Source organism: Nannospalax galili, unplaced genomic scaffold, assembly GCF_000622305.1.
Source record: "Nannospalax galili isolate Female #2095 unplaced genomic scaffold, S.galili_v1.0 scaffold856, whole genome shotgun sequence".
Lineage (NCBI taxonomy): Eukaryota > Metazoa > Chordata > Mammalia > Rodentia > Spalacidae > Nannospalax > Nannospalax galili.
In genome coordinates, this window is record NW_008339573.1 from 380,830 (window position 1) to 403,001 (window position 22,172).

The 22,172-nt window shown below is 46.0% G+C and overlaps 1 protein-coding gene across 3 annotated transcripts in view; it reads left to right on the forward strand.

The window, feature by feature from the left end:
* The window catches only part of Sil1 (SIL1 nucleotide exchange factor), a 314,878-nt gene extending 299,182 nt beyond the window's left edge, over nucleotides 1-15,696 (forward strand). For all 3 annotated transcript variants that reach the window (XM_008834287.2, XM_029564109.1, XM_008834288.2), the window contains exons 8-10: nucleotides 11,585-11,681; nucleotides 12,143-12,307; nucleotides 15,181-15,696. In XM_008834287.2, coding sequence (XP_008832509.1) covers nucleotides 11,585-11,681; nucleotides 12,143-12,307; nucleotides 15,181-15,537 — 619 coding nt within the window. In that variant the 3' untranslated portion in view covers nucleotides 15,538-15,696. The remainder of the gene's footprint in view (nucleotides 1-11,584; nucleotides 11,682-12,142; nucleotides 12,308-15,180) is intronic.
* The last annotated feature ends 6,476 nt before the right edge of the window (nucleotides 15,697-22,172 follow it).

Below are 22,172 nucleotides of genomic sequence, written 5' to 3' on the forward strand. Positions count from 1 at the left end.
ATACACTTTCTTAATTTCTCCTTTGACCCACTGATTGTTTAGGAGTGTGTTGTTTAATCACCATGTTGTGTAGTGACTGGGACTTCTTCCATTGTTGATTTTAACTTTATTGTATTGTGGTCTGATAGAATGCATGGAATCATTTCAATTTTTCTGTATTTGTTGAGGTTTGTTTTGTGCCCTAGTATGTGGTCAATTTTTGAAAAAAGTTCCATGGGGTGCTGAATAGAAAGTGTATATTCTTTGGTGCTTGGGTGGAATATTCGAAAGATGTCTGTTAGGTCCATTTGATGTATGGTATCATTTAATTCAGAGGTCTCTCTGTTTATTCTTTGTCCAGTTGACCTATCTAATGTAGACAGTGGGGTATTGAAATCCCCTACTATTACTGAGTTGAGGTTAATTTGTGTCTTAAAGTCCTGTAGTGTTGTTTTTATGAATTTGGGTGCACCAGAGTTTGGTGCATACATGTTCGGGATTGTAATATCCTCTTGGTTAATTGTTCCTTTGATCAGAATGAAGGACCCTCCTTATCTCTTCTGATTAGTTTTACTTTGAAGTCTATTTTGTCAGATATTAGAATTGCAGGCCCTGCTTGTTTTTTAGTGCCATTTGCTTGGAATATTCTTTTCCATCCTTTCATCTTAAGGTAGTATCTGTCCTTGAAGGTTAGATGGGTTTCTTGCAGACAGTAAAAAGATGGATTTTGTTTCTTTAATCCATTCACTTAGCCTGTGTCTTTTGACTGGGGAGTTCAGTCCATTGATATTTAAAGTTATTAGTGAAAGATGTGTGTTGGTTGCCATCATTTTGATTGCTGTTTGTGTTCTTTGTCTAATTTTGTATTTCCTCAATTATACCTTTATTTTCTTTTGTTGCCCCAGAGTATAGTTGTTCTTTTCTTCATTCTTTGTATTGCTTCAAGTATTCTTTGAAGGGCTGGTTTTGTGGACATGTATTCTTTCAGGCTATTCGTGTCATGGAAGATTTTTCTTTCCCCCTCAACCATAATAGACATTTTTGCTGGGTACAGTATTCTAAGCTGGCATCTATTGTCATTTAGAACAGGAAATACCTTGGTCCAGGCTCTTCTGGCTTTCATAGTTCACATTGATAAGTCAGCTGTAATTCTGATGGGCTTTCCTTTGTATGTGACTTGTTGTTTTTCTTTTGCTGCTTTCAGTATTCTCTCTGTTTTGTACATTTAGTGTTTTTACTATGATATGCTGTGGAAAGCTTCTTCTGGTACTGTCTATTTGGTGTTCTATGTGCTTCTTGTATTTTGTATCTGGATGTCATTCCTTAATTTTGGGAAGTTCTCTTCTATGATCCTGTTTAAGAGCTGGTCAATACCATTAACGTGAAATTGTTCTCCTTCCTCTATGCCTGTGATATGTAGATTTGGTCTTTTCATGGTTTCCCACATCTCTTGCATATTCCATTCCTGTGGGGTTTGTTTTTCTTTCTTTCTTTCTCTCTTTCTTTCTTTCTTTCTTTCTTTCTTTTATATTTTATTTATTACTTTTATGTGCATGAGTATTATGCCTGCATGTAGGTAATGCACCCGTGTCATACAATGCCCATGGTGGACAGAAGAGGCTGTTGAATCCCCTGGGGTTAGAGTTATGGACAGTTGTTAGCTGCCATGTGGATGCTGGGATTCGAACCCAGGTCTTCTGTAAGAACAGTGTTCTTAACCACTTGAGTCACCTCTCCAGCTCATTCCTGTGTTGTTGTTGTTTTTTTAATTTTTCATAATCCTTGCTTGAGTGGTCCAATTCTTCAACATTATCCTCCAATGTTGATATTCTGTTTTCCATTTCATTCATCCTAGCAGTGAGGCTGTCCCCGGTTGTTTCAAGTTGGCTTATTGAGTTTTTCACTTCTTTCTTCATTTCTGCCTTAATTTTCTTAAATGTTTATCTCTCTTTTGTGAATTCATTCAGAAGTTTATCCCTGTCTTCTTTTAATTCTTTGTGTGTTCTTTAAATTCATTGAATTCCTTGATCATGCTTATGATTGTTCTTTTAAGTGCCCTTATTTTTTTAATATTTTATTCATTATTTTTATTTTATGTGTATGAGTGTATTGCCTGCGTGTACTTGAGTGCACTTGTGTTGTGCAATGCTGCAGAGGTCAGAAGAGGGCTTCAGATTCCCCTGGAACTGGAGTTAAGGACGGTTCGTAGCCTCCATGTGGGTGCTGGGAATTGAACCCCGGTCTTCTGCAAGAGCAGTCAGTGCTCTTAAACCACTGAGCCATCTCTGCAGCCCCATGATTGTTCTTTTAAATTCTGTGTCCTGGGTTATCTTTAGGGGGTTCTCCTTGTAGAACTCTTCTACAGGACTGATGGAGTTTGGTGGGGACATATGTTTTGGCTTTCCATTTTATTATTCTTTCATTGTGATTTTGGCATGTGAACTTTTATTGTTTGTGATTCTGATATGAAAATTAAGTTGAAGTTTGCTTCTGTTTGTATTATTGGTGTGCCTTGGTCCTTTTCTTATTGGTTATGTAAAGCTGGTTGGTCCAGGTTTCAGGTTCTCTCAGGTTTTATTTTGGAGGGAACTGATGGCTTCAAACTGCTATTCAGGAGCACCCACAGAAGCCCAAGTCAGGTTCTAATCAGGTACACTCAGGCTTCCTTCTAAGGTTTGGACTCCTACTAGCAGGAACTTAGAGCAAAATTTGGGAAGTTCCCTAAAGGGAGACTGATTTTGGGATTCTCAGGTGGTCTGCTGAGTTCTCAGACCCTATGCCTAAGGAAGGCCAGAACAGGCACTCTTTGGCGATCTGCTGAGATCTCAGCCGCTATACTGACAGAAGTTGGAACAGGCCCACTCAGGCTGTTTGTTAAGGTCTCAGCCTTATCCTACCAAAGGGCAGAGATCTGCCCAGGGTGCTTGGTAGGGGCCTCACGAATCCCATTTAGGGGGTTGGGTACAGCAAGATTTAGGGACGCTCACCACCACTGGAGGCAGGATCCAGGCACTCTCAGGTGATCCCCTGAGTTCTTTGCCCCTATGCCAGAGGGAGGCCTGAACAGGCACTCTCTCAATAAGATATATTTTTTAATTTATTTATTTTTGTTGTTTTTTTGTTTTGTTTTTTTGTCTTTTTGAGACAGGGTCTCCCTGTAGCCCCAGCTATCCTGGAACTCACTATGTAGACCAGGCTGGCCTTGAACTCACAGAGATCCGCCTGTCTCTGGCTCCCAAGTGCTGGGATTAAAGGCATTCACCACCACACCCAGCTCCAAAGTATTTCTGTACTAGTTACTTTCTGTTGCTAACAGTATTGATAAAACACTGACCAGAACCAACTTGGGGAGGAAAAGCTTTATTTCATCTTAAACTTCCAAAGCACAGTTTATCTTTGAGGGAAATCAGGAGAGAACTCAGGCCAGGAACCTGGAGGCAAGAACTGAAGCAGAAACCATGGAGGAATGCTGCTTACTGGCTTGCTTCCTCTGACTTGTTCAGCTGCTTTTCTTGTACAGTCTAGGCCCACTCACCCAGGGATGGCACCACCCACAGTGGGCTGGGCTCTCCTTTATAGTTTAACAATTAAGAAAATGCCTCACAGACATGCCTGTAGGCCAAGTCTGATGGAGGAAGTTCCTCTACTGAGATTCCTTCTTACTAGATGATTCTAGTTTTTGTCAAGTTCACAAAAAAACTAACCTACACAATTGCCCAAAATAGAGATAGCCTCAGGCATAGAGGCAGAGTAACCCCAGGAGAGAGGTGACTGAGCCCACTGGGCTCTGGAAGAGTTAACCAGGCTGGAACCCTGCAGGTGGGTTTAGGTGATGTTTGTAGGGATTTTTCAGTACATGGAGCAGCATCCCCATAGAGCATTGTCTGGGAATTCAAGGTTGCAAGATTCACAATGAGTACAAGTGCATGATCTCATGATGCCAGGCCAGGGAAGCGAGCCTTCTTTGGGTATTTGGTGCTCCTGAGAGGGAGCCCTTCAGAAGGGCTGACTTATTATTGCAGAATTAAACACCTTTTCACTTTGAGGGGTAGAGTTGGGATTGATGGATATAAGCCTCGTGAAGCAAACTGCTGGTCATTATCAGAAGACCATATTATAGTAGTTGGAAACTTGTAAAACTGGCATACAGATGTCTTGTTTGATGGTGATCTCTCTCCCACTCTGGTCTACAAATACTAGATAGCAAGTTATCAGAGAGGGAGTACAAAGATTAAGTATAAGGTCTAGTTATCCCAGATGGTGGTTCTCAGTACATATCATGTGGAACACTTATGAAAAAGCAGAATTTGGGGCCAATATCTTCTGAAATTGTAATTTAGTATATGTAGCTAGAATATGTATTTTCAAAAAGTGCTCCAAAAGAAGCACTCCTTGGAGAAATCACTGGTTCCATGTCTGATGCAGACCAAGTACAGTATCTTGAATAAAAACATCCTGTACCAGAAAGTGATGAAGTACATGCAAAGAATGAGGAAAATGAATCAAAAAGGTGCCAGCCAGTATGAAAGGAAGGCATTGGTGATTTATTCAAGCATAATTTGAGTCTCAAAATAGTGATAAAGGTGAATTACATCCCATAGATTAAATAAGAATCCATGTGTGTGTGTGTGTGTGTGTGTGTGTGTGTGTGTGTGTATGAAGAAAAACAGATCGGCTATTTCAAGTACAGTGCCAACAAATAAAGATAGAAGCAGTGGTGGAGTTTGGATGTCACCATTTGACAACATGGAAATAATTAGGCAGGAATTGTCAGTGAATGCCAAAACTAGTGGGTGAAAGTTTGATAAGGAATAGGTTGTTTTACTATCTTACTATCTCTGTGTCTCCATACAATATTTATTTATTTCAAAGGGACAAATACTATTCTTTTTAAAAAAATTTTAGTGGCTTATATTCTTTTTTTAATATTTTATTTTATAATTTTTATGTGTATGAGTGAATTTCCTGCATGCATGTGAGTGCACCCATGTCATGCAATGCCGCAGAGGTCAGAAGAGGGCTTTGGATTTCCCTGGAACTGGATTTAAGGACAGTTTGTAGCTGCCACGTGGGTGCTGGGAATCGAACCCAGGTCCTTTGCAAGAGTAACCAGTGCTTTTAACCACTGAGCCATCTCTCCAGCCCCAAATACTATTCTTATAATGGAGAAATCTGACAGGTACTCTCACAACCAAAGTGGACATGACCAGTCATAGGGCTTATTGACATCTTGTGTCCCCTGATGTGATGTACTGAGAAATAAACTACATTGTTTTTGTGATATTCCTGCCAAAATGAATAACCTCAATCTAATCATGAGATAAATCCAAACTGAGGCATGTTGTATAAGTAGCCCTCACTCTCAAATGTCATTGTCGCCCAAGGCAGAGTAAGGAAGAGTTCCAGAGTAATGGAGACTAGAGAGACATGCTACTACTATGGGCTTGGACTGGACCTGGGATGAAAAATACTTTCTAAAAAGGATATTATTATGATAGTTGGCAAAAGCTGAATATCCTATAAATCATGCTAGTACCGTGATCTGGTATTTATACTGTATATGTTCTTAGGAAATATATTCTAATCTGTTTAGGAGTAAAAGGGTATCATATCTGCAGCCTACTCTCAGATGTTTGAGAAAAGTTCTGTATAAATATTTACACAGCCAAGTATGATGGTGCACACCTTTAATCCCTGCACTTGGGAGGCAGAGGTGGGTGGACCTCTGTGGGATCTAGGCCAGTCTGGTTCCATAGGGAATTCCAGGTCAGATAGAGCTGTAAGAAGACCATGTCTCAAAAAGACCATATATATATAAAAAAAAAGAGAGAGAGAAGGGTTGGATGTGTATCTCAGTGACAAAGTATTTTGCCTAGTATGTGCAAGGCCCTGGGTTTGATCCCCAGCACTGAAAACAAATGAGAGAAGGAGGGAAGGAGGGAGGAAAACAGGGAAAAAAATAGAAAAGCACATGTAGTACTGTTAGCTTTTTGTTTGTTTGATACAGGGTCTCCCTATAGCCACAGCTGGTCTGGAACTTGCTATGAAACCCAGACTAGCCTCGATCTCACAGAGATCATAGATTTGTCCACCTCTGCTTTCTGAGTGCTGGGATTAAAGGCCTGCACCACCACACCTAGCAACAATTGGTAAATCTTGATGGGAGTTTTCTGTAACTTGTTTTTTGTAAAACAACTTATCTGGTTTCTGTTGTTTGTGTTACTATTATTGTTGTTTAGAAATGGGGTCTTGCTATGTTGTCCAGGCTGATCTTGAACTCCTAAGCCCAAATGATCCTCTTACCTTAACTCCAAGTGATGGAATTACAGGTACACACTAACATGCCTACCTTACTTTCTTACTTCTTACTTCTGTAATTTGAAGTGACTTAAAAAGAAGTGCTCCAAGGTGATTGTGACATGTGGTTTGTTTGGAAGGTACCTGGTGCCTATAGTTAGATTATTTTCTGGCCCTCCTTTGAGGCCCTGTTTATGTCTTTTTTGTGTTTGTGTTTTCATCTGGAAAGAAGCCTTAGATGCCTTCTTGTGGGTATTATCACTGGGGTGAGCTTTGGCCACTACACATTTACTTAAATGAATGACTTCTGGTTGGAGACTTTCTATGAAGGGACAGAGTATTGGTCTCACCCTAGATCTACATGTAACTTTACAGGTGTCTGTTAGCTTCCCACCACAGTCGGGTGCTATGAGGCTTGTATTAAAGGCCAGATGTTTTGTTTCTCTTTGGGGGCTTCACTTTCATGTGGAAGAGCTAGATGTAGTGTTTCTTTGGGAATAGAGCTATTCCATTTTTTTAATTCAAGCTGGTAATTTTATCTTGAGTGATTGATTATATACCTACTTGTCCCTAATTGGCCAGGCAGTATGGATCCCTTCTGCTCACCCTACTTACAGGATTGCATGTGTTGCAAATCTGTGGTTCACAGATGCTTAAGCCACATGTTGGGTGTAGGCTAGGTGAGGACACCAGAGAAAGAATCTTACTGTCTGGACAAGAAAATGAGCTTACATAGTTTTATCAGGCAGAACCATGCAGAGCCCAGCCTGGCCACAACCACCCTAGAGATGTACCTGTGCCCTTCTGTATAGCATCTTCTCAGGACTTTCCAGAACACAGTGAAGAAAAGGAATGTTTGCCCCACTTCAAAGTACTGTGAGGCCCCATAAGAAAGTATATCCTCTCATATGTGTCTAGTGTCCTGTGGACATGCCCAGAGTCCAAGCTCCATCTGGGAGTCTAGCAGATGCAAGCTCTGCATCAGGGTTTCACCTGAGCATCTCCTGGCCCCATCTAGCTTACTAGCCTCCCCATATTTCTCAACCCAGACTTTTGCCCCTTCCACTTTTTCTCCTTTTCTACCAATTCACACTCACCTTTCAGTCCTTATTCAGATCATCTCCTAAGTAGCCATGCAGAGGCACAGGGCTCCACACTCAGAAGTGCCTACATATGACTTAATGTTCTACTCTTACTGTCTTGAAATTCCTAAGAATCTTTGAAGGAGCCTAAAATTTGATGTCATATTTGAACCTGAAAATTATGTAACCAGTCCTGAGTGGCCTCTGACTCGGCCTGGCTGCTCCCCAGGTCAGCTCTTTCATTCCACTTATACCCAGAGACTTGCTCAGCAGCTAAGACAGACCTATGGCTCTTGGCAGATTGACTATTGCTGTCACCCTGACCTGAACTATTTCATAACTTCAAATGCAATCACTTCCAATTCTGTGATCCAGCCTCCTTCCCTCTGTCCCCATCAAGATTTTCAGAGTAGCAGTTACTATCTTCCCTCTGCACACAAACAGCAGACTTGCCTGATAATTGTGAACATCCCAGTAATCCAAGTGCTAATGGTAATTATTCATTTCAGCCAGCTTAGCCCTAAACAAGGTTTATTCTTATTTATCACATTGGAGATGAGCTACATCCTTAATATCCTTTTGATTTTGAGTACATAGATGTTGATGTCACTGAGAGGCAAGGCAGGCTCTTGCCCTTTTAACACACTCAAATTCCCTGTGTAGGTCACCCACCTTCCAGCCACCAGGACTGGCCCTCTTTAGATGTAAGCAGAAACTCTGGTCCAGGGCTCATAGACTGAGAGGGATGTGAGTGGCATGTATGTGCTCTAGGCATCTGGGCTGAATACAGCTGTGCTCTCAAGGATTTGGCTAGGCCTCCTTATATAGTGAACCCACTGTGATTAAAATCTTATTGTAACACATTGGCCAACATTTTGACATTCATTAGCCATTCTGTCTCTAGCATGGGGTAGTCCCAGCTCTGTCTCTCTGGTGAGGAAGCCATCAAGGGACTTACCAATTTATCAGCCAGTGTTCACAGGATTCTCTCTGACAGTCCTTCAGGCCCTGGCCCTTGCAATCCTTAGTGCTCTGAGCTGTTTGAACACCTCCCTCAAAGCACACAGGCATGAATATTGAAGTCCCATGGCTGAGCTGCCTAGAGAGGGTGTTTTCTGGAAGTAGGACGGTGTCTGCCTAGGGCTAGAAGAGAAGGGAAGCCCCTCTTCTGTTGTCTGTTCCTGCCTGCATAGATTGAGGCCATCTGGAATCTTAAGCCTAGTCTTTCCTACTTCTTGTTTCTACAACCCCTTTCCTGGTCAGCAGTAACAGCCCATTCTGGAGGATGTTTTATGGACCCCTGATGTGGTGAGAACCCAGAGGTAGGGCCTAGAGTTAGTATGGAAACCTTATTTAATCTGAACACATGAAGAGGCCAGGAAGCATACAGGCTCAGGCTTCCAAGGCTGTGTTCAGCCACAGGCCCACCTGTAGTCTATGGTCCTACAGTCCACAGACCCTTTGGAACTATGCTACAATGAGAAAGTAAATTTACTGCCTGTGAAAGTCATTTCAGCAACTCTTGAGAGGTCCTCAGGCTTTCTTTCTGATTTGCATCCCTTATATTGGAAACCTAGTCTTTTCTACTCTAAATAGGCTTTTCTCCCTGGGGAGGGAAGGGAACCTATCTAAGAGAGGGTGGACTGTGGTTGGCATAGCTGTAGATCGCTCCTGGCTTCTGGCAGCCTGCCTGAAAGCAGACTCAGTTCTGCTTCTTGTGTACAAAATGGAAGGGCTCTTCTGGATGCTTAGCCTGGGGTGAGTTATTAAGGCCATGATGGTAGGTGCTGTGGTGAATTTGCTTGCTGTCTTGAGAGGGCCCCTGGGAATGGGGTTCCTGAGAGGGGCTTCCTGAGGCTGATGTGCTGTGGACCTCACAGCCTCCCTTCTTTGGAAGGCAGCATTTGATATTTGTATGAATTTCACAGCATGGTCCTCTTCCCTTCATAGACTCTGTCTGTTGTGGTTGAGTGTTCCTCAGCCCTAATTAACTCACACATTGATGAAGCAGCTGCCTGTCTCAAGTCAGGGGAGCAAGCAGGCAGGGGAGAGGCTCCTCCCCAGCCCTCTGCACAGGCTCCATGTTTGGAGAGGAGCTGTCATCCTGCCATCTCCTGGGACTCCAGTTTCTTTCCAGGCTGCTCCATATGCACAAGAATGGAGATGCTGTGACTAGTCAACACCCTCTACACATCTTTTCAAGTGAAGTGATGTCAGGACCAAAGGGTCAAGGAAATCTTTGGTCATATGTGCTAAAGCTAGATCTGCTTTCAACCTTGAAGCGAAGCTGATTCCTGGTAGGAGCAGAAGGAGCAGGCCATTTCTGGGGAATGAGTTGGCCCCTTAGCACTCCATTCAGCCACCTTGGGGAGCACCTGCTATGTACTGGGCCCTCACTTGAGTGTAGCAGCATGGTATACCCTTTCTCCTGTTTCCTGCCTTCTCCCTTTTTCTGGGCTTTGGACTAGGACAGGAGCTGACTCCAGTTTGTCCTTGCTTCCCTGTACCCTACCATTCTGGGAGATCTTCTGGCTAGAAGGTTAGGGTTGGAGGGGGGCAAATGTTCTGTGGTCTCCAGGGTACTTGTGACAAAGATAAGTCATCCAGAGATTATGGAGATTTTGATATTTTGTTGGTTGTCTGGGTGGTGTAACTTACAACTATCTAATCTGTAGTCTGCCCTTCTGTTCTTTGAGGCCTCCTGAGTGGGCATCTGAGGCTTCTGTGCTTGGCACATGCTCTGTAATTGATTGTTTATATAATCTTAGAAAGCAAAGGACCATGGCACATGCCTGTAATCCCAGCACTCAAAAGGCTGAGGCAGGAGGATTGCAGTGAATTCCAGGCCAACCTGGGCTATATAACAAGACACTATCTCAAAACAAAACAAAAATGTAAACAAACAAAAAAGCAAGGGTTCTGTGAAGAGTTGCCTTTATCTGGAATATCTCCTATCTAGTACCCTCCTTTTATCTAGGAGGGCTGGGCTTGAAATATTTGTTTAAGATTTATTTATTTTTGGGCCGGGTGTGGTAGCGCATGCCTTTAATCCCAGCACTCGGGAGGCAGAGGCAGGCGGATCTCTGTGAGTTTGAGGCCAGGCTGGTCTCCATAGCAGACCTAGGTCAGCTAGGGCTACAGGGAGATTTAATTTTTATGTGTTTGTATAAAAAAGATTTTATTTTTTAATGTGTTTGTATAAGGGCCTGTATGTATATATGTATGTGCTGCACATGGATGCCTGGTACCCACATAGGCCAGAAAGGGTGTTGGATCCTCTGGAACTGGAGTTACAGGCAGTTGAGAGACTCCATTTGGATGCTGGGAACTGAACCTGGGCCCTCTACAAGAGCAGCAAGTGCTCTTAACTGCAGAGTCATCTCTTTAGGCCCAGGGCTTGAAATATTTGTTTTAATGGCCTCACAGATTTTCAGCCTAGAATGGGTAGAGACCCAGAGGCAGTGCTAGGTTTTGAGTGAGTATTACCTGTGCTGTTATTGGCCTGTTCATGGTTGTACCTGTTTACTCATCCCTTGTATGTAAGGCTCCATGATGTGGCAGGTTCTATAAAGACTCTGGAGATGGAGGAGATTATAGAAGCTGCTCTGGAAGAGCTTAGCATGGAGCTGCTGGGTAGTCCTCTGTGAAGATCTGCTTTGCATTCTGAGAATCCGCGGCTCTTGTGCTTTGCACCTGCCTTCTTCCCACACAGTGTTCTGCCTGCTGTCTAGTCCTGAGTGAGGACAGGAAGGGCTCCTGGCCCTGACCTCCAGGAGCTCCATACCTAGAAAGCACAGAGGCATTAGTGATTGTCCCCCAGTGAATAGCATACCTGGGATCATGGAAGACAGAGCTTTCAACACTGGCTTGGGAGGCTTTCCATAGCTGGGACACTGCAGTAGTACCTTTGGATGCCACTTCAGTGTCAGGTTAGCCTTATGGTGGTATAAGTGATTTATCTCGTAGATCTCTTGGTGTTCTGGCTTCTGGGGAACAGCAGGCCAGTATGGGACCCTTGGCCCTTTTTTCTGGGCTTTAAGTCATTCTAATAAAGCAGGGCCATACCCATTAATTTCTTTTTCCCCAACTGAGTTCTAACCTGTCCAGAATGGGAACCACCCCTTGTGCTACTCTCCTTTCCCAAGGAAGGTTGGTGTGGTTAGCTCCCTAGTCCCCTAATCCTGGGCCAAGCAAAATGACCACGATTTCTTATGCTTTTCCCCCAGCAACCCAAAGGTCCAGGTGGAGGCCATTGAAGGAGGAGCCCTTCAGAAGCTACTGGTCATCCTAGCCACAGAGCAGCCTCTCACTGCGAAGAAGAAGGCAAGTTTCTGCCCTTTGTTCCTGCCCAGTACTTAGTGTACCTCAGGGCCTGAGGGGAAAGGCTCCTTATCTACTCATGCTATTCTTAGGGGCCTGAACATTGTCCACTGGGTGTCACAGGGGAGAGCTCACACTCAACTAAAGCAAATAACAGTATAGAGTCTGGAGGTCTGGATGGATGTAGCTGTAGCTGGGTGGCCTTTGCACCTACACTTTCTCACCTCCAGCTTCCTGTGCTGGGCTTCTCCTTGCCCACCATTTGCCTGCTTAGTTTTGTTGAAGGTATCTGAGACCCCCTTTCGCTTTCACCATCATGAGTTCTGAGGTACTGATGGACTCAAGGCTGTCAAGGATTCAGGAAGAATGGAGGCTGGCTGAGATGACCCCAGGTCCCTTTTCTGTGTCTTAGAACTGATACAGATCTGTGTGGCTCTCACTTACCCCCAGTCTATGCCTCCTAGGTCTTGTTTGCGCTGTGCTCCCTGCTGCGCCATTTTCCCTATGCCCAGCAGCAGTTCCTGAAGCTGGGGGGGCTGCAGGTCCTCAGGAGCCTGGTGCAAGAAAAGAGCACGAAGGTACTGGCTGTACGTGTGGTCACATTGCTCTATGACCTGGTCACTGAGAAGGTGAGTGCTCACACTTGCTCTGACTTCTGCCTCACTTTGGTTTGTGTTTGCTTCTGGCCATTTGACCCGAGCCCCCTCTCAAATGCTTCTGACCATCTTTCTATCCTGCTGAATGGATGGAAAGATGAACAGAATGGATGTACAGATGAATGAATTAGACAGATGAATGGCTTAGATGGAGAAGACATATATATGAAAGAGGATGTCCTGTGAGACATGACACCTCAGCTGAACCCTGAGGAGATAGCAAGGAGGAGAGGTGTTAGCAATGATTGGGGCCAAGTGTGACTGAAGGCAGAAAGTGTGGTGGTAAGGAGAAAGTGGGATAGAGCAGCAGAGCCTGGGAGGCATGTAGCAGCCAGGGACCAAGGAGGCAGGCTGGGATGTGCTAACTCCCAGGATTCTAGAAACCTGGAGATACCTCTTCTGGGAGCTTCAGGTCTAGGCAGGGGCTCAGAATGCCTAGACTGAGAGCCTAGGGACCCCCAAAGCTTGTTACTTGTGGGGAGACTGATGCCCTGTCTACTCTGGCATTTGTGAGCCTGAGAAGTGTCTTGAGAAAGAAATAGCTAGGCCTGGATTCCTAATTTAGCCTCTGCAGAGAACTTTTTCCTTTGTCTATGACCACACATTCCCCAGAGCAGATGATTAATGACAGGTGGAGCAGGGTCAGCTAGTCCTGGACCTGCTACACACCACTGGAGGCTGGAGGCCTACCAATTCCCACTAGCCTATACCCTGCTCTGCACCCCATCCCATCTTTTCTCTAAGCAGTAGGTTGGGCAGTAGGTTTCTGCCTTTCTCTGTCAAACACTATCTCTCTTTTCCTTTCTCTCTCTCTCATCCCTCAGTCTGTTTTCTCTGTCCATCCAAGCTGCAGGAAATCTAGTTACTTGGTACAGCAAGTAGTATTGTACTGTTTTGAGCCAAATGATAAGGCCTACATACATCTGACAGCATGAGAGTTGGCCACTAAGCCCAGAGGCAAATACCCAGAATACCCATTGGCATGGCCCAGGAGGAACAGATCTCTTTCTTCTTTTCCCTCTGTGAATGATATGGACTTAGCCATTGTCCAGGGAAACAATGGTCCCTAAAGAAGAAAGAACTACAGCCAGACTGGGTGGTGGGTACAGAGTGGCCTGAGGATGACTGAGCAGCAGCATGCCTGCAGGGGTGCCAGGTACCTCAAGGCCTTGCTATGGGGACACAGCCAACCCAAGCTTTTCCTGTTCCTTGCCTCAGCCATGGTGGACCTCTACCAGCACCCCGATGTCTGGGCTCCCGCATAGGTGGGTGCCTGCCTGAGATGGTGAGCCCATGCTCCCTAGTGTGTGCATGGAGCTGACCTCACATCTGTTTCCTTCCGTAAGGGTTTCCACTAGCCCAGTGCTGGGCCAGGTGTTGGGAAATAGTCTTTCATCCTTGTCCTCCCAAGTACTTTCTGAAGCACATTTATCAGAATATTACTAGAATGTGGAGGCCAACAGCCAAGGGAGGTGGGTAGAGAAGTGTGAGTGTGGCGATGCACTGGAGCTATGATCATGTTAGAATGGGCCTGGAAGTGGGAGCTGTAACACAGAGGTCCTGTAGGGAGCTAGTGTGGAGGTGAAAGGAGGATGTGAGGGGGACCAAGCCAAACCCAAGCGGGGACAGGGCCTGGAGGTCCAATGGAGAGCATTTTCTTTATCATTAGAAATGCCAAATTGTGAAAGGGGTTAGACCTGGCATACTGGCTGCCACAGAGGGTTGGAGAAGTAGGAGCAGGAGGTGGGATTGCTGCAGATGCCCAGCAAAGCCAAAACGCACAGAGACAGTGGGGAAGACTGGGTTGTGTTGGAAGGTGTGGCCAGCAGGACTTGGGGGGAAGATTAGAAAAGGACTTTGGCTCAGCCTTTCTTGTCCCTAACTGCAGAAGCTGGCCTTCAAGCCCATGGCTTTTGCTACTACTTCTGTCCCTGATCTTTTCTGGGCCTCCTCCTTGCCTTGTCTGGCCTTCCTATTCTTGATCTCCTTGGATTCAGGGTATACTTCCTGCTTTCTTCTTGGAGACACATCTATTGCACCTTATATGGGAAGCCTCCAGAGCTTCCCAACATCTGAAATAACCTGGAACTTGGCTGGTGGCATAGTGGCACTGGTTCTCATCACTCTGCTGATAGAGCTGAATTTCTACTATGACACAGGCCAAGCATGTGACTCCCTCTCCCAAGTTTCCCCAGTTCTCTTGTTGCTCAGCACAAAGGCCATCCTCTTGGAGGCACATCTAGGATTCTGTACTCTGGACCCCAGCCTAGCTTTCAGGCCTCTCTGAACAGAACAACTGAAGTGCCCCTTGAGAGACACTTAGACCTAGGTTCAGCTAGTCATTGGTGGAACAGGATTTTTTTTCCCTCCCTACCTCCCCCCTCCCATCCCCTGGTGTAAATTAGAGTACAAATTTAATCAATTTTCTCCATTCACCTTTACATGGATTCTGGGGATTGAATTCAGGTTTCCAGGCTTGCACTTTTATCTGCTAAGCCATCTCTCCAGCCATATTAGGAAATACTGTTCCCTTGCTAGATCCTGGGAACAGGGACTGGGTCTCCATCTTGGTTTCTTCAGCATCTGGCATTGTGTGCACGAGTCTTGATGAATGAGTGAATGGGCAGACAGATGGAATACAGGTGGATGAGCAAGCATGTGGAAAGCCAAGAATCCAGTTGGTTGCCTCCCAATAGGTTTCTGGTAGCCAAAAGCCATGAAGAAAGTAGGTAGGCCTCTTGGCTTAACCTCATGTCTTTACCCACCATGGGAAGAGCTGGCCTGGTGCAAGCTGACTGCTATATGTATTCTCTCCCTTCCACCCTACTCCATGCCTGGGTGTGCAGATGTTTGCAGAGGAAGAGGCAGAGTTGACCCAGGATTCATCCTCAGAGAAGCTGCAGCAATACCGCCAGGTACACCTTCTACCAGAACTGCGGGAACAGGGCTGGTGTGAGATCACCGCCCACCTCCTGGCACTGCCTGAGCATGATGCCCGTGAGAAGGTATTGCAAACACTGGGTGTGCTCCTGACCACCTGCTGGGACCACTACCGTCAAGACCCCCAGCTCAGCAGGACACTGGGCAGCTTGCAATCAGAGTATCAAGCACTGGCATCCCTGGAACTCCAAGAAGGCGAGGACGAAGGCTACTTCCGGGAACTGCTGGCCTCCATCAACAACTTGCTAAAGGAGCTAAGATGAAGCTGCCACACTGCCAGCAAGCCTGGACTGGGATGTTGCTAGTGAGAGCTTGGGTGGGCTCTTCAGGGGATGCCAGTCAGGAGGGAGGACTTCCCTACTGGGGCATGAGTTTCATCAAGGCAGAGCTGGCTTAGCCATTAAATGGAGACATGAAGGCTGTGGTCCGTCTCCTATGTCTGTGCAGATTGGGCTCAGTCCTGTGATTGGGGACCATGCTTAGAAGGCCTAAGGGTAGTTCACTGAGCCACAGGTGATGGTCCTCTAGTAGTATACTGTCTAGCCCAGGAATCTAGTAACAAGAAAGTAATCAAGAAAAGCCCATTCTCAGGAGTTAGTGACCTCTGGCTGTTTACCAGGCAGTACCTGTTTCACCTGGAAAGCCATTTAACCTCTCTGATAAAAGGGAGTACTGTTGGCCGTGTGTAGTGGCACATGTTTTGTGATCCAGCGGGGGGGGGGGGGGGGGGGGGTTGTGGGGAGGAGACATGGTGGGACATTGAGATGAAGTTAATTTAGTAGAAAAGACAGGGCTGGAGGAGGGCAAAGCAGCAAAGGGTACGCCCACGCTTGTGTGTGCCAGGCAGTGGCCGTGGGATCGGAAAGGCTAGGGGTAGGCAGTGGGTTTCAAGCTGAGCAGTGAGGGTCAGCGTGAGGACTGCATTGAGGGAGTTATGCAGTTCAGAAGGGGGCAGGGGGAGGCTGTGAGTACTGTTAGTAATAAGAGTTCATAAAGCTCGGCACCGGCACCGGCCACCCAAGTTTATCCCTTCCCTACCTCAGCCATCAGGATGGCCTTAGGGGATCATCTCACTGCCCCTTTACCTGAATCCAAGGCTCTCGGCATTGTTGAGGCCCGAGGGCATCTCTACTTAGGGCAGATATATCAGCCAGGCAGCAGCAGGTGGGTCAGGTACTGCTGGAGCCATTGGTGCTGGAAACTGCATGGTGGAAAGACAGGGGGGCCTTTGTGTACGGGCTTTGATCTGGGAGAGAAGTGATTTTGCTTTAGCTAACAGTGGATGCTCAACAAGCATCAACAAGCTCAATAAGAGGTACCCCCTCTAGGCCCTTGCCCCTTCCTGTGTCCAGGCAGGAGCTGAATAAGCCCAAGAGAGGGGCAACCCAGCCTGGCAAGTCTGTGCCCCAACTCCAAAGAGGCCAAATGCCAGGCTGGGAGCCTGCTGCAAGTTACCATGGCAACCCCAGTGCTGGGCTTTACTGATTTGGATTCTGGTGAGTTTGTTTTTCAGCCTTTCCCAGTGCACCATAGGCTGGCTCCTGCTGGCTCAGGCAGCCCTCCCATCCTCAGCAAGGCAAGTTGGGAAGGTCAGTCTGGAACAGCCTGCCTTGCAGGAATCTCAGTTTCACTGAATTGAGGTAAAACAGACCCAGAGAAACAAGGAATAAATGGGTGGCTTTGCTCCTTGCAGCCCCTTTCCTGGGTCTTCCTCTGAGTCCTCCCTGCCCACCTCATGCCACAAGACCTAGGAAGCAGCAGTGAGAAACTGGTCATCAGAGCCCTACCAAGGAGGGCAAGCAGGAAACAGGGGCCCCAGGCTGATACTTCAGAGAGGCTGTTTCCCAGCATGGGAAGCCTCGGGCTTGAGTGCTATGGTGATCAGAGTTCCAGTCTGCCAACCATGGGTACCACTGCCTTTTGGCTTAAAAGCTCGCAACTTTAGTAGTGCATTTTTCAGAAGAAGGAACAGTGGTTCAGAGAGGCCAAATGTACCGCCTGAGCTGACATGCTGCACCCATCATGCTGTGGAAAGCTTGCATGTGATCACAAGGAAGGAGCCCAGGAGAGCTGCTTTGTTCATGTGGAGCAGGGCGTGTTTCCGAAAGGCTATGCTGGGGCCTGATCATACCCAAGGTCAAGAGGCACTTTGGAGATGGTGTCAGTAGACTCTGTGGTGGGTTTAAGAAAGGAACGAGGCTAGCCAGAATGAGGGAAGCTGCAAAGGAGGCCCAGCCAGGACCCCTAGGTGGTAGCGATACAAAGCTGTGCTGGAGAGCCCCAGAGCCCTTGAGGCCTCTGTAACCCCCAGGGGTTTGTCTGGGATATTGAAGGGTCTCCATGAAAGGAGTGCCACTACCAGAAGTTTGATTTAGCTGGTCATAGGCAAGCTGAGACTTGAACAGGCCAGGTAAGGTGGAGAGGGTTTGAGTTCCAAGAAGACACAGGAGGGCCCAAGGGGAAAGGGGCCTATTTGAAGATCCCACAATTGGCTCCTTTGCTCCTTCTGTCCTTCATTCATTCCTTCACATGTGACAGCATAGTGCTGCGGTCTAGACCTATGCTAAGATGGTGGGGACAGGTAAGCGCAGTGGTTAAGCAGCCCTGAAAGGACAGCAAAGTTCCATCACGGACAAAGGCCATGAAGGAAGGCCTCTGAAGCTATGGGTCCCGCTGGGATCTCGGAGCGCCAGCTGCTGGGCGTGGTGCCGGTCTCTCGTGCGCTGCTGGGGTGCACCGCGTTGCTGTTTGGGTCCCTGCTGTGCAGGTTCCTGTCTCTCTGCGTTGCTGAGGCTCTCCGCGACTACTGGATGCTGGCGACTCTATGGGTCCCAGCGCTTCCAGGCGAGTTCTGTTCCAAGCTACCGGGCACTCCCTCTATGTTTCGCGATCCGCGAGGGGAGGTGCGGGAACAGCGAAAGCAGGATCTCCAGGAGTCGTTGTTTACGAAGGGACAGCCCCCTCCAGAGAGACTGAATCGTAGGCAGTAAGACATAGGATACAGTACAGCTCCTTTATTCAGTGACTCAGCTCAGCTCCAGGTCTTAGTGATTCAGCTCCGATTAATTAGGGGAAACCAGGATATTTATAGTGTGGGGGCAGTAGCAAAAGCCTTAGTTGATAGGTGCTTTGTAGGATACCCCATTTACATGTGGTGGTGGGCTTCCACCAGGCTGCCAGCCATTGCCTGATTATCACACAGGAAAACCTGGCAGTTTCATGCCGGAGGACATGTATCTGTGATGGGCACTTCAAAAGGTGAGTCAGGAAGAGAGCAGGAAGGCGCCCGGCTGAGAAAGGGAGTCCTTCCATTCTCGCCGAGCTGGCATGCGGCTATCGGGACATGGAAAGACTACAACCCAAAACAGCAGGGGTCCCCAACATGAAGCTGCAGGGGAACCTGGTCATGCACTCTGTGGACGGAGGCCTGAGCTGGCAAAAGGTCACAGGGAGGAGCAGTGCAAGGTATGGAAAGTGGCTTCTGTGGGAAGGAAAAGAGGGGACAGGGGAGACTGTAAGCTGAGGAGCTGAGATGAGGCCTGTTGCCACAGAGTCCCTCTTGCTGAGTGCTGAGGGAACAGCTGTGGAGGACAGAGCCAGGCACAAATGGGTCTGGAGGCAAGAGGTGGGGACAATTGCTCAGACACAAATGTGCAGGGGGGTGGGGGGCTCCTCACTGGAGGCGCCATGAACAGAGGTGTGGTGTGAAGCTGCACTGGGCTGGAGTGAAGTGTGCGGAGGGGCAGCTTAGAATGATGGGGACTGGAAAGGGAGGGGACAAAACTGGGGCTTGGGTGGGCATGGGTTGAGGTTTATATTGAGGTATTGCTAGCCTTTTAGTTTGGATGGTGAGCAGGCAGCTGAGTGAAGAGTGTGCAGCTTTGGGAAGACATCCACGACATCCAACCCATGCGGGACCCACAGGAGTCAGAAGCACAGCAGTTGAGGCTGAAATGGCCTCACAAATTAAATGGTATAAATCTACAAGTGGGGCGGGCTGGAGAGATGGCTCAGCAGTTAAGAACACTGGCTATTCTTTCAGAAGACCTGGGTTTGAATCCCAGCACCCACATGGCAGCTAGCAACTGTCTGTAACTCCAGTTCCCGGGGATCCGACGCCCACTTCTGTCTTCCTCAGGCACTTAATGACTTGGGTGCACTTACATGTAAGCCTAACACTCATACACATAAAATGGAAAAAAAAAAAAAAACACTTCACAAAGTCTATGCATCAGTCGTGGTGGTGCACACCTTTAATCCCAGCACTTTGGAAGCAGAGGCAGGTGGATCTCTAATAGTTCAAGGCCAGCCTGGTCTACATAGTGAGTTCCAGGCCAGCCGGGGCTACAGGGTGCCTGTCTCAAAAAAGAATGGTTCTTTGAAAAAGAAGTCACAAATCACCAGGATGAAGGATGAAAGGGCTGTCACTGTAGACTCCACAAGCATTAAACCATATGAAGTGGGTAAACTGCCAACAACTCTAAATAAATACACTGTAAAGTCCACTTGACAAGGTAGAGGAAATGATGGGCCAGTTCCTCAAAAAGTGCGGAATTTACTGTATCTGTTTTCTACTGCTGTGTAACAAATCTCCAAGAACTTAGTGCCTTAAATGCCCACATTCATTTTCTTGCAGTTTCGTAGGTTAGAAGTCTGACATGGCTTCTCAGGGACCCAATCAAGGTGTTGGGGACAGGGTCTGTACCAGGCCCTTTCTGGTTTCAGAGGAATTTCCTTTGCACAGACACCTTTGTTGCTGCAAAAGCAAATCACTTCCCTACACTGCATTACTCTGAATGTTTTATCTCTGCCTGCCACTTTGTAGTGTTTGCTTTTGTGATAGTGGGGATCAAATCTAGGGCCTGGGAAAGAGAGGTTAGTTCAACTCAATTCACCATATTCATAGACTACAGAAAAAGCCACAAGATCATCTCAGTAGACACGGAATATTTGACAAAATCCAGTAGTATCTGTCCATAACAAAAAAACTTTCAGTGAATTAGGAACAGGAGTGAAGTCCTCTGACCTATAAGGGAAATCTATATAAATTCTGCACCTACCATAAGACTTTATAGTGAAAGGCTGAATTTGTCCCACAAGATTGAGACCAAGGTCCATCTTCATAACTCCTCAGTATTGTAACCAAAGTTCTGGGTAGGCCTTAAGCAACAAAATGAAATTAGATGCATACAATTGGAAATGAAGAAGTAAAACTCTATTCACAAGTGACCATCAATGTAGAAATCCCATGAACTCTACCAGCAAGTGTCCTAGAACTAGCAGATAAGTTTATCAAGGGCAGGATATAAGAGCCGTGTACCAAAATCAATTGCGCTTCGGTATACTAGTAATAATAATTAGGTCTTAAAATTTAAAAGTAGTACTATTTACAGTTGCATTGGAAAAATGTGTAGGATTTTTATGCTGAAAATACTGATTAAAGAAATCAAAGATCTAAATAACTGAAAGATATTTAAGGAGTTTCTGGGCTGGAAGACAATACCGCTGTGATGTCAATTTCTATAAAATTATCCCGTATTAGTTCAATCCATTCAGTACAATCTAAGCAGAAAGTTTTTGTTTTTTTAGATGTCATAGGTCTTATTTGAAATTTTAAGTGGAAACACAAAGGCATTAGAATAGTTAAAAACAATTTTGGAAAGAAGGAATAAAGTTTGAGAACTCACCCTAGCCAGTTTTAAGACTACAAAACCAGGTAGATGTGGCATTGATCAAAGAGGAGCCACGAAGATCAGTGAATCAGAGACCCACACAAATAGTGCCCCGAGTCAGCCAGGAGTACCTTCCAGAGCCCCAGTGTAAGCCTGGAATCATTGATAGTGCCAAACTCTGGAAATAGCCTGTTTTTCCCCTATACATACACAAATTTAGTGCCTTGTCTATCATGGTTATTTTGTTTTGAGCCAGGGTCTTACCATGCAGTCCTGGCTGGTCTAGAACTTGTTATATAAACCAGGCTAGCCTCAAACTCACAGAAATCAGCCCTCCTCTGACACCCAAGTGCTGAGTTAAAGGTGTGTGCCACCACAACTGGCATCTTCTATCTTAACTATACACATACTCTGTGGTTGTAACTTGCAGCTTTGAAGTATCGTAGCAGAATTAGTACACATTTTTTTTTTCTTCATAATTTCTTGGGCAGGTGAGTCATTCTTATTGTAGACTATAGCAATTTCAGCAAATGATTGTTTTTTTTTTTTTCCTTCCCCTAAATTGAGAACTTTCACCTTTCATTTGACAAGAGTACTTTTTAGCTTTTAGAGGCATATCTGAATTTCTACCACTACTGCCCTTGTACTTGGGAGCCATTATTAAGTGTTACTTGATTACAAGCACCGTAATACTCAGGTCCATTTGGTAACCAACACGACAACTATGTGACTAATGGGCAAGTAGTGTGGGTATACTGGACACAGGGACAGTGCCCATTCTAGCAGGAGAGCTGGACAGTGGGATTCTATCACTACAAAAGCATTTAATTTGAAATTTATGTTAACATAAATTTCCAACATTTGGGGACCATGGTTGGCCAAGAGTAACTGAAAGCAAAAGCAAAAGAAGATGAGCGTCTAATGTGTAGTTAACTGATTTTTGACAAAGGTGCAAAGGTGGAGAAAAGATTGTCTTCTATAAATGTTGCTATAGTAATTGGATTGCTATGTTTAAAAAAATGAGCTTTGACCTGTATACCTCACATCTTGTACAAATTCAACTTGAAATCAGTCATGGATCTAAATATAAAATTCTAAAACTTTAAAAGAAAATGGGAGATAAATCTTCATGACCTGGAGTTAGGCAAAGAGTTCTTAGGTGAGGCTGGAGAGACGGCTCAGCAGTTAAGAGCACTGGCTGCTCTTGCAGAGGACCCAGGTTCAAT